At 37.5% G+C, this 15,613-nt stretch overlaps 1 protein-coding gene across 4 annotated transcripts in view; it reads left to right on the top strand.

The window, feature by feature from the left end:
• The window catches only part of grm8a (glutamate receptor, metabotropic 8a), a 197,878-nt gene extending 182,570 nt beyond the window's left edge, over positions 1-15,308 (top strand). For 3 of the 4 annotated variants that reach the window (XM_067489962.1, XM_067489961.1, XM_067489963.1), the window contains exons 12-14: positions 10,960-11,100; positions 11,283-11,388; positions 14,512-15,308. In XM_067489962.1, the coding sequence (XP_067346063.1) occupies positions 10,960-11,100; positions 11,283-11,388; positions 14,512-14,561 (297 nt within the window). In that variant the 3' untranslated portion in view covers positions 14,562-15,308. Of the gene's footprint in view, positions 1-10,959; positions 11,101-11,282; positions 11,393-14,511 lie in introns of all 4 variants that reach the window. The other variant, XM_067489964.1, reaches the window with a different exon arrangement.
• The last annotated feature ends 305 nt before the right edge of the window (positions 15,309-15,613 follow it).

The following is a 15,613-nucleotide window of genomic DNA, read 5'->3' as shown; positions in this document are numbered from 1 at the left end:
AGCTCTTACTTTTTTTGAAGCAGTACTCGTTAAGCATTTTAAGCTTAAAGATTCAGTCATATTTCCCAGGAAGCGTTAGCATAACCCCACACGTGCCCCAGCACAGCGCCATGCATGCTACAACAAGTACATGTACATAACTTGGGTAGATTAGGTAGAAAATTAATGATGGTGAAAAGCAAGACACCGAAACAAACTTGAGCATGTAATTTAAACACTAAATAAAGTTTCATATGTTCTTACCATATTGCAACAGCACAGCGAGTATACACATCAGCTTCTTCCCCTTCCTATTAAGGATCTGATTTAGCATCATAGACTGTTAATCCATTACTCGTGATAATGATGCAGAATAACAGAATATGCATTATTCATTAGGTAGTGTTCTGATTGGCTGGGGTTTAAATTAGGAGCTACACCATGTGCAAACCACCAATCAGAGTAGCTGCTCATGAATAATGCAAATTTGTACGTAAATAGCTTCAGAAACAGGTGCTGTACAATGGAGGACTGAGTCCAAAAGCACCTGTGTCTACACTTAAATGTCTGGCACGTCTCACTCAACAGATCCTGTTCTAATCAGCCCATGTGTTGGCTCACTTGTCATTTCTGCTGTATGTGTGTAAATGTGAACCCTAAGGATATTTATACACTTCAAGTCTGTTTTTCTGCATTTATGTGTGTGAACACATTATGTATTTGCCTGTGAGTGCTTCCAAGAAAGGGGTGACCTCCTTTCTGTACTGTGTTTGAATGGCTTCTTCGTAGACACATGCAGCACAGTTGCTTTGCTAACATGTTACAAAATGTTGGCAAAATTTAGTAGGTGTGCTTTGAGAAATGCAAGTTATGGACACACATTCAATTATTACTATCCTGCCCCTAACTGTGATATGTAAACGATTGAAATAACAAATCTTTGTTACCAACAAGTTATACTACCTTTGCAAATGTGGTTACGATTAAATAGAGAAAATGTTAACGTAAACTTTAAAATACATTAAAAAGGCTAAATTGGGTGGGAAGTAAAAAAAAATTATATATGGTATAGTATAGCATAGTATTTCTTTTTTTTTTAAGGCAAGGTAGCATGACAGCAAGCATTGTGGTATTCCTACACCTAAGCTAATAACTCCTAGATCATCGCACGGCAGAAGGATCAACAGAGAATGTACAGAGAGCAGATCACTCCTGAACAATGTTACTTTCCTCTGCTGGATTTAGATGTCATGTCGTCTTTATTCTGACAGAATTTACCAGTCCTTGGGGTTATTATCTGCAACAAGCGTGCTGAAGAGAGAGGTGAAAAAAAATAGAAAAAAAACAAAAACAAAACTTTTAGTTCATTTGTGAAGGAATGGGTTTGTAGTCTTTTGCAGAGTTTTGGTGGGATTTGGCTGTTGGGCTAGAAATGGGGTGAGACAGTCAGGAAGTGTCAGATCCTGAAATCAGACAGATGTTGAAGGGATGGAGCACCCAAGGGGGAATTCACACAGGGGCCCTTGTAGTCTCATACACACACACCCAAACTTTCCTTAGGAGAGCAATAGAAATAGGCACAAAACATTATATATCACAATTCTTAACACACCCTTATATTTTTGTAACTATTCTAAAAACAAAACATATAAGCCCCAGCTAAATTTCAAAAACTGCAAAATTGATGAATGAAGGCACAGTTGTACTGCTGATCCTAAATTCAAAAGAGAAATTTAAATTCTGTTGCCTTTCAATCTGTTGCTATGTACATGCAATAACCTGGCATCCAGTTTCCAACACTACAGTTCAGCATCATACACAAAAAGACTGTAATTGGTGCTAAAAGTGCTCCAACAAAGTATTAGGCAAAGGCGGTGAAAATTAATGAACATGTGATGTTATTTTATTTATTTTTTACAGTTTTAATAAATATGCAAAGATTTCAAACCAACTTATTTCACGTTTGTCATTACGGGGATTAGTTTGTAGAACTTTGAGGAAAATAATACATTTGGAATAATAAAAAGTTGCACTTTAGATCGGAAATATTTGTTGTTAGGGTTTTGGAGCTCTGCCAGAATCACAGCTTCAGCCAGCATTCAGGTCTGGATCAGCGATAAAATTCATACAAAGAGTTTTGAGGTTAGATTTTATTTATTTATTTATTTTTATTCCAGTTGTTATAAATCAATGACGCTTGGATGTTGCACTTTGAGGGTTGTTTGCCATTAAGTGCCGTGTATTTTCTAAGCTACTGGATGTGTTTGTAGTACCTAAATGAAATAATTTTATACAGCATTCTCCAAATCAGCGTTATTGTATGACATTTTATACTTGCAGTGTATACAGTATGTGCAGTACGTGTCTATCTGAGTAGAAAGCAAGTACTATGAATTACAAAATAAACACTTGATTATTATTTGCACCTTTAGTAAAAGTAATATTCTGTACCTGAAAAGGATGCACATTTTATGACCGAGAAGGCAAAAACAAAAAGTGCCAGCATTTTATTCAGCCATTGTATTTATTATTTGCATCAATTTTACCTTAGTATGCATATAAGGACATGAAATTACATTAAAATTACAATTATAAGTATTAACTTGTCATATAATTTTCTAGATTTTAATGCACATGTAAAAGTCTTTATTGTACATTTGAGTGAATAACATTATGTCCCAATACACAACAGCTTAAAACTTGTAATAATTTGCCAGAGTTGTTGCTACAAGCCACAAATAAATTAGATTCCCTGGACTTTCATTCAGTCTCTGTAGAAGAGAAGAGACTGACCAATGCTGGCTTGTTTCTTATTTACCTGCTAATTAAGCCATATAATCAACTGTCTCAGCTGTCAGTATCACACCATATTTCTCCACATTTAGCAATAATTAGCATGACGATGTGGACACAACATAATTAAAACGGTAAAAGCAACAGTATCTTAATGTAAGATGAGAGATTATGAGAGATTATATTTAATTATTTAATTAGACTTTTTTTTTTCACCAGCAATTTTTATTTATTTTTTTCCCACCACACAGGGTGAGAGATGTAAGAGAGGTGGATTAAAGTGGAGTAATAGAGTAATGGCAGCCACCACAGGTGAAGACAATAAAAAGATACCAAATAAGGAAGTCATGTTATCTTAGAGATATGAAAACGGAAGCTGTCCCAGCTTTTCTGTTTTTTTCTGTACTTACCTTTATGTGTGGGCTGCACATAAACTAATAATAATACTGTGTCTCAATATAAGCCAGGGCATTAGGTTCATTTTAGTTGCTGTTACTGTGTGACTGTGCACTGTCTTTATGGATTTGGAAACCATACAGAATGTAGATCACCTGTGTTTTGAAAGTGTCTGTTATTTTGTTCTTATTTTTGCAAAGCACTAATGTTTTGACAGTGTTTACAATATGTAAAAGGTTAACAGCCTTGCTAGTGACTTTTTAACTTGCCAATGTTGCACATATGGCCCTAGTTAGTAGGGAACAGCATATAGTTTTAATAAATCTATTTTTTCATCATGTTTTTCTGATGTAGATAAATGCAGAAATGTCAGCTGCAGAAACCTATACTGTAAATTTAACACACATGATAGAAAAACTGAGATACAGTTACTCCTATTTTACATGCTTAGTGTGTGACACAGTTTTTCCAAACAATTTGGACGGCAGTCTGGTGACTGATGATGCTCCATATAAGTCCTTGCTGGGTATTTTAATTGGCTGTAGCTGTGCACAGCGGTCTCACAATCATGTCAGTTAGGAGATAGAGAGAGAACTATGCACAGCAGCGCTACCCCTCTCAGCATGCATCACAATGAAACCTTTATGCACAACTCAAAATTTGTTTGACTTGACTCTACTGGCTAAACCTCATATGGATCTGCAAGTCGATAAGAGCCACACTAACAAGCTGTGGCACAGAAAACACAGATGTAACATTATTTTATGAAATACCACATGTGCTCTTTCACGACAGACAAACCTTACACCAGTATGGATTAGACAGTGAAAAACTGTCTGGTGAAAAAGTGCTGGTTTGTAAAAGATAATGAGGCACTTGTGGACAACAGTGACCATGCTTGGGCCCAATTAAGCTGCACTGACACAAAGTTGAAATATTATGGCAGAGTCCTGTGTCAGAGACTTTTTCATCACAGCATCTTTTTTGAAAAATGTGTCTGATGGGTTGTGGAGAAGTGAAAGTTAGGACTTTAACAAGCTCTATCTACCAAAGTTTTTTATGCATAAGAAATTAAAAATAAAAACACCTGCTCCTCTCACCTTTTCTGAGCAAAAATGGGTTTCTAAATTATATCTTTCTCAACTGCCACAGCTGGTGGCTTGAATAAATAACTCCTACTTTTGTGTAGTTATTTTTCACTGTGGCCAAATTTACAAATTTTCTACGCCATTTTTTTAATAGGTATTTAGCTTTTTAATGTAATACAGTTTCATAAAAAGAAGCTTTATAGTTGCCTACATAAGAAAGATTTATTGATACACACACTTGTAGAGTGATGTGATAATTTTTTTAAAGTAAATGAATTTCCTTAGGCAATATCCTTCATACATTGCTGGCTGGCTCGTGACAGGACCTTGATACTTTTCATGTGCCTGCTCTGTCCTTAGCTTATAGGGGAGATCTCCAGCAATGTAAATGTAATATAGGTTTTGCCACAGTGTTAACAAAAGTATATTTTTTTATATTTAGTTTTGTCATTTACAACAGTTAATTGGATTCTTTACATGTTATTTAGTAAGAGTGTTATTTTGTGGCTCACAGTTCATCAAAGTTGAACTCAATACAAAAAGATCAGATTTACACATCTATTCTTCCACCAAAGCCCCTAATTGCAGAGACTGCATTAACATTGTCTTCAGTTTTACTGTCAATAATGTATGTATATTCAAAACACATAATATAGATACTCTTATAATATTCCCCAGATATAGCTGACTTGGTAGAGTTAAGGAACAAATCAGAAAAAAACAACTTTTTTTTTTTTGTGGTACACTGCCAAAGTTTTAAATAAATAATTAAAAATACAATCTCACCCACCCATTGATCAGGTGATTACAGTGATGAGTGGTCCCATGGTGTCAGTGGAGGAAACAGAAGGTGTCAATTAGATACACAGAGAGACAAACAAACACCCAGGAGGGTTTAACTCTAAGTGGCAGTGTGAAGTTAGTTCAGGACCTTCGCTCGTAAAAAGATTCGGTCAGTGCAGGCACCTATCAAGGACGGCTAAACTCATTATCACAGTAATATGTTAAATGATGCAGAGCTGAGATGGTGAGAAATTGAGATGACAGGAAGATACTGGAGGCAAACAGAACATGGTATGAAGGTTGAGAAGGCAGAAAGATGAAGAGACAAGATGTAGAGAAGAACAGAAAAAAGAGTGCAAAGACAGGCACTTCAGAGAGATATGAGGGAGTGTGGAGTGCAGTGTCGAGTGTCAGAGATGGTATGGGCAGAAGTAATGGAATAACAAGAAGAAGGATGGAAGAATGGGAAAGTGACTGGGAATGAAAGATTTTTCTTTTCCCTTTCTCTCTTTGTCGGAGCACTTGCTGACTCAGGGCGTGAAACACAGTGGACTTGGAGCTGGGGCACAGAAAGAGAACGGGATGACGTTGAGCAAGACGTCTCACTGACTCTGAGATCAAAGAGTTAAACTTGCAAATTAGCAGAAATTTGGTTGACATTGTCCACAGGAAGGCGACATAATTTTTAATTGTAAAATTGCTTATTTGTACATAAGCCCCTGTCAGTTTTCTTCCAATATGATTTAAGCTGTTGGTTGTACTTTTAACAATGGTACACTGTGCACAGCAGTACTACAATCGACAATTGTGTTTGCATACGTCTCAGCCACTTTGCAATGTGGAACAAAAAACTAGTGCTGTGCAAAACTGATGTCTGTGGTATGTAGCTGTGTGTCCCATGGGAAAAATTATCATTGTATCAAAAACAGCACAGCCACAGCAACAAGTGTAACAACAGTTTGTTCCTCGGTTTTCTTAGTCTTGCACTGCTTTGGCTTAATCTTCAGCACCCTTTCAGTTTACTCTTTTATCTATCTTCCCCACTTCCTATTAGATTGTGAATGTTCTCCCAGATGTTTTTTCCTTGTTTGTTTCATTTCACTCTCTTCCTCTTTCCTTTTTTAATTCTCATTCATTTATGCAGTTTCTTATTCAAACTATCTGTCTCTCTGTTTTCTCTTTCTCTATCGTAGTATCTCACTTTCCGTCTGCTGTTGGCGAAGTTGACCATGTTGCTGGCCAGAGCTCTATGATTTCACCACCCTTTTTTCACTCCCTGGTACATGTGAAAGGATTTGCAATAATCACAGAAGCAGTGTAATGACTTGAAAATATTCCATGTCTTGGTTTATGAACCACCAGAAGCCAGGATATTTTGTGTGTGTGTGTGCACGCGCATGTCTTTCTAAACTATGTTCATAGTCAATGGTTAATAAATATGGGCTTATCTGTTTGTGTGCACATGTATTTATCTCGAAATCCTGGTATAAAATCAGTGATTAAATCATATCACTAGCTCAGTATATATCGACTGATGTTCAAGCAGTGCTCATGAGAATCCACAAAATTTGTTGTGCAAGAACACCACCAGAATTGAGGACCTAATTTGATGGGTACGTATCATATATGTTCTGTATGTTGTGGTGTGAGGAAATGCAGCATCTACAGGTTGGCCTAATGGAGTTCTTAAATTTCGTTCTTTTCCTTCTGAAGTCTTTAACCTGTAGAGTCTATTTCAGTATAATTTACATTACACCCAGAGTAGTGAGCACATTCGCTGTCATGCTCCAGCTATCAAATGGGTCTACTGTGAAAAGAAGAATGCTCTTGCAACACTTAACCCACTGATGAGTGGCCTGGCTACTGGATGCTCTCTCTTAGCATTAGCCACATCTCCCAGAAATGACATTCTTTTACAGCTATTAAGCATTAGTACCTTATATTCTGAGGCAGTCTTCGCTGCCAGTATAGGTATTCATGCACTTTTGCCTTGTGAAAGCTTCAGGCTTAGAAGTCTTGATTTTCCAATTGCAGCTACTTCCAGAAAACTTTCCATGCTATGGTGAAAAATTATTGCCATGATGTTATTTTGTAATTTTACAAAGATATTTTTTTGTGTGTTTATCTGCACCACAGAAACTAGGAACCATAAAATTTCTTTGATTGCTGTTTTGAGGAGCATTTTTAGCTGCTACTTCAGAAGTAGGTACTTTCTAAACCAAATGGCATCTGTGAGTTACAAATATGTCGGCTGATCGGTTGAACATTGAGGCCTATACAGTAGTGATAACGGAGAATTTGATATAACTTCTCAAAGAAGTTATATTTTCATCCTAGGGCTGCTGCTTTAAGTTTATTTATATATTTAATTATTTTCATTTTATTTTAGAAGATGTGGTTAACATATTCAAACGTAAAAATTTGCACCAGATCTCCAAATGCAGATCTCAGCACTATGAGATCCACTCTGTGAAATGAGACATAGGTGATCTCAGCAGCCCACGGTTCCTTGGAGTACTGACCCTTGTCTGCCATTCGTGGAGAAGCAGCCTGCCTTATTTTCACGCAGTGTGTTTTAATTTACCAATGCTATTCATAGCATTTTTGTTCATAGCCGAGCAGTGGAGTGTTTAGCGCCACCACCTCACGGCTAGAAGGTTGCGGGTTTGTGTCCCTGACTGACCTAGGCCTTGCAGTTTGCATGTTCTTCACGTAGGTTTCCTCCGGGTACTTTGATTTCCTCCCACAGTCCAGGGCAGGCATATTAGGTTAATTGGTGACACAAAATTGCCCCTATAGTGTGAATGTGAGTTTGAATGGTTGTCTGTATTAAACAACATTGATCCTATTCTTTAAAAAGCACAAATTAAAAGATAACTGCCCAGTTGATGAAAATTCTTCTGAGAGCTGTTTTCTCATGTAGTCAAAATAAAATGAGTCCCATAGAGATAAAAAAAACTTTTAAGTTACTCACCAAACAGCAATTTAGTTAAAGCTTCCTTTAATCTAAGGGCTACCTGCAAGAGCAAAAGTAAGCCAAGTATTTGTCCACATAATCTAGTGTATTTTATGTCCTTTTCAATCTGTTTTTCAATCTTCTTTTCTCTCCCCAGGTGTTAGAGCACATCAGCTGTCACTCCTACCCCACTGTTCCTCTCGCTAATTCTCTTCCTATCACATAACAGAGTCTGTAAATGTATTAAACCTTAAGGGAACACATTGTATGCAGCCATCCGAAGCTAATCGTCTCCTTTCTGAATGTAACTTTTGGGTAATTGACCACTTATTCGGCGTTCACGTTTTAAGTCATTATCAGTTAGGGACAGTAAGGTGGAGGAGAATAGTTTCTGTCTTGTGTAAATATCTTTGTGTAAGTAACAGCTAGGAGCCACAACTTTGGACCAAAGGCTACATGTAATGGAAGCAGCTATCAGCAGACTTGCTGCCGTTTTGATAAGAGCAAGTTCACTGCTTAAGGGAATATCTCCTTTCTCCCCATTTTCACTGCGTTTTGTGCTCTTTTCTTTGTCAAATCTGTGTCAATCTGTGTTCTCGATCTGGGTGTCATTCCTCTATCTCTTACTGAAAAATTTTTTTTCAGTCTCCATCTGTTCCTCTCTGATACTGCCACTAACTGATCCCTGTATCAGAACAATTTAATTGAGTGCAATTTGTTGGCAGGGAAAATGAAAAAGAAACAATATGGCAAATTACAAATGAATCAACAAATTCCCTTGTGCATTTTCCTTTCGTGATCTTTTTCTCTTTTGCTTAATTGGTTCTCTATCATACAACTGTAAAATTCTGTCATACGTTGATGCTCTTTGTTGAGTACATATGTACTGTATATATGCTTATGTGTGATCTTATGGTTGAGGTGAAACTCTGAAAGCGTGGAGCATAAACTGCAACTGCAGCTGCAGGAAGAGCTACTTACCCCTGGCCAACACGCTATGTGATGCCACATCATTTAAATGTAAAGGCAATATTTAGGGAACACGGCTACATATCAAATTTTTCTTTGTTTCATATTTTTGTGTGTGTGTGTGTGACCATTTGTTTCCATTATATGGCTCTGCACTCCCCTTTCCCTTTGGCTACTGTCAATGTTATCAAATTATACCTTCAGGCGTGTGTCTTCTTCCTCTATGTTTGTGAGGACCAGTTTAAATTGAGACATCGGTATTTTTGGCTAAAATATAACTTGTAGGTTTTGGGTTGAGTGTTAACATAGGAACTGGGGTACGTCGTGATTTGGGGTACATCATTAGAATTAGGATTGATTGTTAAATATGAGTGTAAGGGAATGTTTTAAGTCATTAGGGTTCATTGCAAATCTAAATGTACAGTACAGGCATCTGTCTGTAAGCATTAGCCACCCTCACACAGGCAGCTGAGTCAATGCTGGTATTTTGACCAGTTATATCCCATTGGTATTACAGTGCAGTATCCATTATACAGTTTGTGTTTAAACTGTGTGTAGGTTCCATTTTATTTAATAGAATCAAATGGCTCATTTTAATAGTTTTAAGAAAAATAAGAAAAATTTTGATCAGCACTTCTCTAGATTATCACCTTTTCAATTATCTTTACTGTATGTCAGAAATGTACTATGTGCCTGTTTGGTTTTCTAAGAAGTATAGCCACTGCAGAGTTTTAGCAATATCTTTAATTCAGCTTAATTTTCTCTCAGTTGTACTTTCTGCTTTTTCCCAGGCTGTAGTTACTTGCACTGTTTCAGTCAGTGTCTCTGTGCACATTTGACAATGTTGAGTTGGCCACTGTGGTATTTTGTTTTCTCTTTCACACTTGATCGTTGTCTCCATGATTCACATTTGTCAGTTTTCCTCGTTTGCTGTATCCTAAAACATTGTTTTGTTATCATACCTTTCTTTTGTTACATCCTCCTGGATTCCTCTTACCATTTTTACCATATGTTTCTTACCCCTCATTTCTCTATCTGCCTCCTTCCATATACCATAGACGAGGCTCGCCTGATAAGCCCCATGTCTTGAGAGCTTGTCAGGTATGTCAGGGATGTGGGTGAGGCCTGTCATTACATCTGTCCTCCTCCAAACTACTCTCTGAAACTCACTCAGGGCCCGGGGACTAGTGTTCAGTCCAGTGCAGTGTGTATCTGTGCGGTTATGTGTGTCTAGCTTACTGTCTTCTGGTTTTATTATAGCTGTCCTCAAACTTAGTTGGGAGAACTGATGTGGTCTAATAAACTAGTCTAATTTAGTAGAGTGTACATAACAATCCTGACTGTCTGCCATGTCATCATATCTGTCCTTCAGTCCACTTACTGTACTGCACCTACTATCCTGTCCATTGTATAGGACACCACCTGTCTACCTGTCTGACATGCAGCTGTGACCATTCAGCCTGCTCTCAGTTGAATAAATCCAGCACTACACTGAGTTTTTGGGGAAGCTGTAGTTCAGCCACAGCTCAATTACTGAAAAAAAAGTTTTCTATTCCTGTAGGGTCACATGTTGGCCAAACCTCATCCATTTGAGGCCCAAACCTCCGGCAAAACCATGTGAAAGTCATTTCCGCTTATTTTCTGTCACTAAAAAACCTATTTAAAGCCATAAACCACGTTAATCTGGTCTGTCAGCCTGCCAACAAATGTAAAGAACAACTTCACGTTCTAACACAAGGAGGTGAGCTCTGCAGCACATGGGCAATTAAGCAACCTTATTAGCACCATCTTCTCATAAACCATTTGATCTACCTGCCTGAGTGTCACTGCAGCTGTCACTATTCACATTTTCTGCTAATTATGTTCTTGTTGACTATCTTTTATTTCGTCTGTTCCCCTTCTTTTCATCCCCCTTTAAGTGGGGCAGACTGTCACTGACAACCTGCGATGAGATAAATTATTCTCTCTCTCTCTCTCTCTCTTTCGTTGCTCTAGATGTATATTCAAACCACCACCCTGACCGTCTCACTCAGCCTGTCTGCCTCTGTGTCTCTTGGGATGCTCTACATGCCCAAGGTTTACATCATCCTCTTCCACCCTGAGCAGAACGTACCCAAACGAAAACGCAGCTTCAAGGTGAGGTGGACTTAAGTTGTGTTAAATATGATGTGTTCTGATGAAATACAGACTAATAATTGGGGAATGCATTAAACAAACTTTCATTAAACATAGAGGGAAACTGGAACTGCAAAGTAAAACCTGTTAATAGCATGAATTTACAATTAAGAATTTCTGAGTTTGAATTTATGATGATACAGGCTATCGTAACAGCTGCCACCATGTCAGGAAAATTGACCCAGAAGGGAGGAGACCGGCCCAACGGAGAGGTGAAGACTGAATTATGTGAGAGCATGGAGACCAACAGTGAGTAAGAGGACACCAGTTTTATATTTATACATATAAAATCTCTCTAATCAGATATAACAAAAAAATCAGTGCTCAAATGTCTGACTGCTAGCTAACTTCAAACTCAAGGATTAAAAAGTAAAAACAATTAATGACCAAAAATATATAATTAGATGAAAGATTTATACATCAGATAAAATCTATAAAGTACAAACAGACAAGATAAGCTATAGGTTACCGTGAATGGAAGAGGAAATAAAAGTGCAGCAGAGAAACCAATTTCTGTAAGGCCTAAAAAATCAGCTTAGTACTTTGGCCAAATTTAAGGTCATAGCAGAGAAGCTAAAACCTGCTTCACCTAGTCTGACCAGACGTTGAGCCTGTCTGGGTATTCTTCAAGGAGATGAGAATTATATTATTATTGTGCAGTTTAGAAGTGGAAGCAGTAATACAATCTGTTCTGTACGTACCTGGAAGCCTGTGTAAAGATTTAAGCTCAGGAATTATGAGCTCAGTATTTTTGGTTCTTGTTTAAACTCTGGCAGCAGCGTTCTGAGTGAGCTGAAGGGGTCCAGCTGTCTTTTTTAGTCAGTAGTCCACCCTGCTGAGATGAGGGCTTGAACAAGCTTCTCTAAACCTTTTCGGGACAAGAGATCTCCAAGTCTTGCTATATATTTGGCAAAATGCTGATTCAGTTGATGCTTTGATGTCTCTGCTGAAAGCTTAGATCTCAGTCAAATAAGATACCTGCCTTCCTTACCTAGCTTTGGAATCAAGCTGAGCAGTGGCTTTAATTATTTCTTACTCACTAATTTCTGTCTAGTTTCTAATTAATAGAAGGACATTTGGTACACTAGTAGTACACTATGTTATAGCTTTGCAGTATGTAAATATACTGTACATTGTATAAGAGGTATGATGTGAAAAATAAGACAAAGCAAGCATTTAATGCACACATCTAAATATAAAATGCACACACACAATAATCCAGTTCACACACTTGGGAGATGCATGTTATAGGCTACACATACTGTTTAGTTGTGCTTCAATTAGGTAAAAGTTTAAAATAAACACACAACTTTTTTATACCTCAAATCCACTTTGAAAGTAATTTATGATAATAATTATAATAAGTATGCATCAAATTTTTTCTCCGCTCTCATATGCTCTATTCTTTGTTGAGTTGATTCTACTGTATTGGCAGTCTACAGATGAATCCGTGTGTATGTGTGTGTGTGTGTGTGTGTGTGTGTGTGCATTACTGTTTGCATACTTCCTGTAGCTCTCCATCAATTTACACTTTGGTGGCATATATTAATTTTTCTCTCACTCTGAATATTAATAGTAAATGTCCCCTTTTCTGTAATTACAGTATATTTACTGTCTAAAACATAAATGCCATGTGTCTCTCTGCCGTCTATGCAGGTGTGTAATATTTTTTAAACAAACTATAATTTTCTGTGAGCACTTTATTAGTAAAGTTCATTCATTTAGCCAATAGTAAGTGGTATTTTCCTCATTGTCTGACATTAAATCTGACTAAACTTTAACTGTTTCAGGTCAGTTAGAATTTTAAAATAATTTCTATTTACTATATGCCACAATAATAAGATAAATAATTTTTTATTACTTTCCTCAAATTCAGAAGTTTACATACACTAAGATCACTATGCCTTTAGACTATTTGGAAAAACCCAGATGATGATGTCAATTAACCTCTGAAAAGCTTCCAAAGCCATGACAACATTTGAGATACTTGGATGAACACTCAAGGATGTATATCTAGGGCACACCCCAAACACACTGCTTCCTTTTGTGACATCATGGGAAAATCACAAGGAATCAGCCAAGATATCAGGAAGAGAACTGTGGACCTCCACAAGTCTGGTTCAACCTTTGGTACAATTTCCAGATGCCTAAAGGTGCCATGTTCATCTGTTCAAACTATAATATGCAAGTATGAACACCACTGGAATGTCCAGTTATCATACCCCTCATGAAGGAGACGGGTTCTGTGTCCCAGAGATGAACATCTTTGATGCAAAATGTGCGTATCAACCCCAAAACAAAAGCAAAACAACTTGTGAAGCTGGTAAGAGAGCCCTCTACTCACATGGACTGACCAGCATCACAAAACATCAGCCAGAAGGTTATGGCTTGGGTGCAATAGGGTCTTGCAAATGAACAACAACCTTAAGCATACAGCAAAATGAGTTAAAAAGTGGCTTAAGGACAACAAAGTCAATATTTTGGAGTGGCTATCACAAAGCCCTGATCTTAATCCTATAGGAAATTTGTGTGCTGAGCTGAAAAAGCCTATTCAAGCAAGGCGCCTTACTAACCTGACTCAGTTGCACCAGCTCTTTCAAGAGAATGGGCAAATATTTCAGCGAACTATTTTGAGAAGCGTGTGGAACGATATTCAAAATGTTGGAGCCAAGTCATACGGTTCAAATGCAATGCTAAGGAAGTGTATGTAAACTTCTGAATTTGAAGAAAGTAGTAAAACCTTATCCAAAACATTCTCTCTCATTATTCTGGCATTTAGCAATTTTGTTATTTTAAAAACTTGAATTGATCTAAAACAGACAGAATTTAGTCTATTTTTAAACAGTGTATGTAAACATCTGGTTTATTTTATATATATTTCTTTTTTTCATCAAGGGCCATTATTTCAGCAGTGTGATGGTGAAACGTAAGTGGAAATAAAAGAGTTGTATGAGACCATCAGAGTATAACAATAGCACAGTTGCGGCCTGCGGTTGGTGCAAAACATTGACATTTTCCATGAAATGCTTGAGGGGACACAAGACATAATGGGTTTGACAAAGAGCCCCAGCAACTCAGGTGGACTGTGGATGTGACACAGCTACATGGCTGTCTGTAGCAAAATCTGCTCTCAACTACTCTTTCTTATGTTTTTTCTCCTCTTTTCCCCTCCTTCTTTCCAATCTGTCTTTTCTTTCATTGTATTTTTTGTCATCTTTTTTGTTCATTTTTACTCGTTGCTCTGTTTTCATCCTCACACCATTACTTCCTCTTACTTAAATTATCTTCATCCACCTCCATCCATACTTCTCCAATTTACTTTTGTTCTTTCTACCTGCCCTCTCTCTTACATCATCCACCATCTTTATGCAGCTTCATCAACTAAGACGACATATGTTAGCTACAGCAATCATGCCATCTAAAGGGACCACAGAAGACGGAGAAGGGGATGGGACAGGAGAGAGGGGGCTTGTCTTGGGGCAGGGCCAAATGAAAGAAGAGCTGTCATTCAAAGCTGTCTGACTGAAGGACTGGCAGACGGATCGCCCAATGGAATCCAAGCATGAGACATTTTGTATTGTTCCACATCAAACCACAGAGCGGTGGGATCACATAAACAGCCAGTCCGTGTGCCTGCTTTCCCGCTGCTCACTGCTCATTGGTCCTACCTTGAACTTACCTGTTTGAAAAAAAACAGACAACATGAAAAAAGTGACATACCATAGGACACTGGTGGACTATCAAAACCAACAAAAAATGGGGAAAAAAAACATAAAAATGAAAATATATATATAAAAAACTATCAAAAACACTGTAGAAATTATACCTAAAAGGGCAAAGTTGGGTCTAGGAAAGAGATTTAACAGATTACAATTTAAAAAGATATTTAAAAAGAGAAATGTAAGAGAAAATCTATGAGACTCAAACATGTTTGTTGTTATTCTCTACTTGTAAGTATTTTTGTGGTTGTGATGATTTTTTCATTCTTGTCTCACCGTTGTCTGATGGATCGCCCTTGCATAATGAGATGAGTGTGTTTCCTCCTGCTGTCTTGGCTAACTGGGTTGTAGCCTTGGGTTGTGAACCTGTACAATGCCATGGTTGAAGCATGCCAGTTTTTTATACAAAAATGAGATTTATTTATAATAAAGGAATGTTTTGCAAATGTGTAGATTGGTGGTTGTGATTTTTACCAACAAAGGCGATGAGCTTGCAATGTGATCACTTCTGCACATAAGAAGGACGGTTTAACTGCAGTTCCTAAACAATTGGATAGATTTACTGCTCTGATGGAATGGATTTGTTTTTCCATTTATTAATAGAGGATTACTAGATCCTGTGGTCTAGTTTTCTATTTATTTATTTATTATTTTGAAGTACCACCTTCTTTAACCTCTGTCAGCAGTTTGGTCTCCCAAAATAGTACACGTTGACAAGCGAAAACCTGCAAGGGGAAGGCCTGGAGTGTGGGGGT

This window comes from Channa argus, chromosome 21 (genome assembly GCF_033026475.1).
Source record: "Channa argus isolate prfri chromosome 21, Channa argus male v1.0, whole genome shotgun sequence".
In the NCBI taxonomy this organism is placed as follows: domain Eukaryota; kingdom Metazoa; phylum Chordata; class Actinopteri; order Anabantiformes; family Channidae; genus Channa; species Channa argus.
The sequence above is the reverse complement of the archived record's forward strand: the minus strand, read 5'-3'. Positions and strand labels throughout refer to the sequence as shown.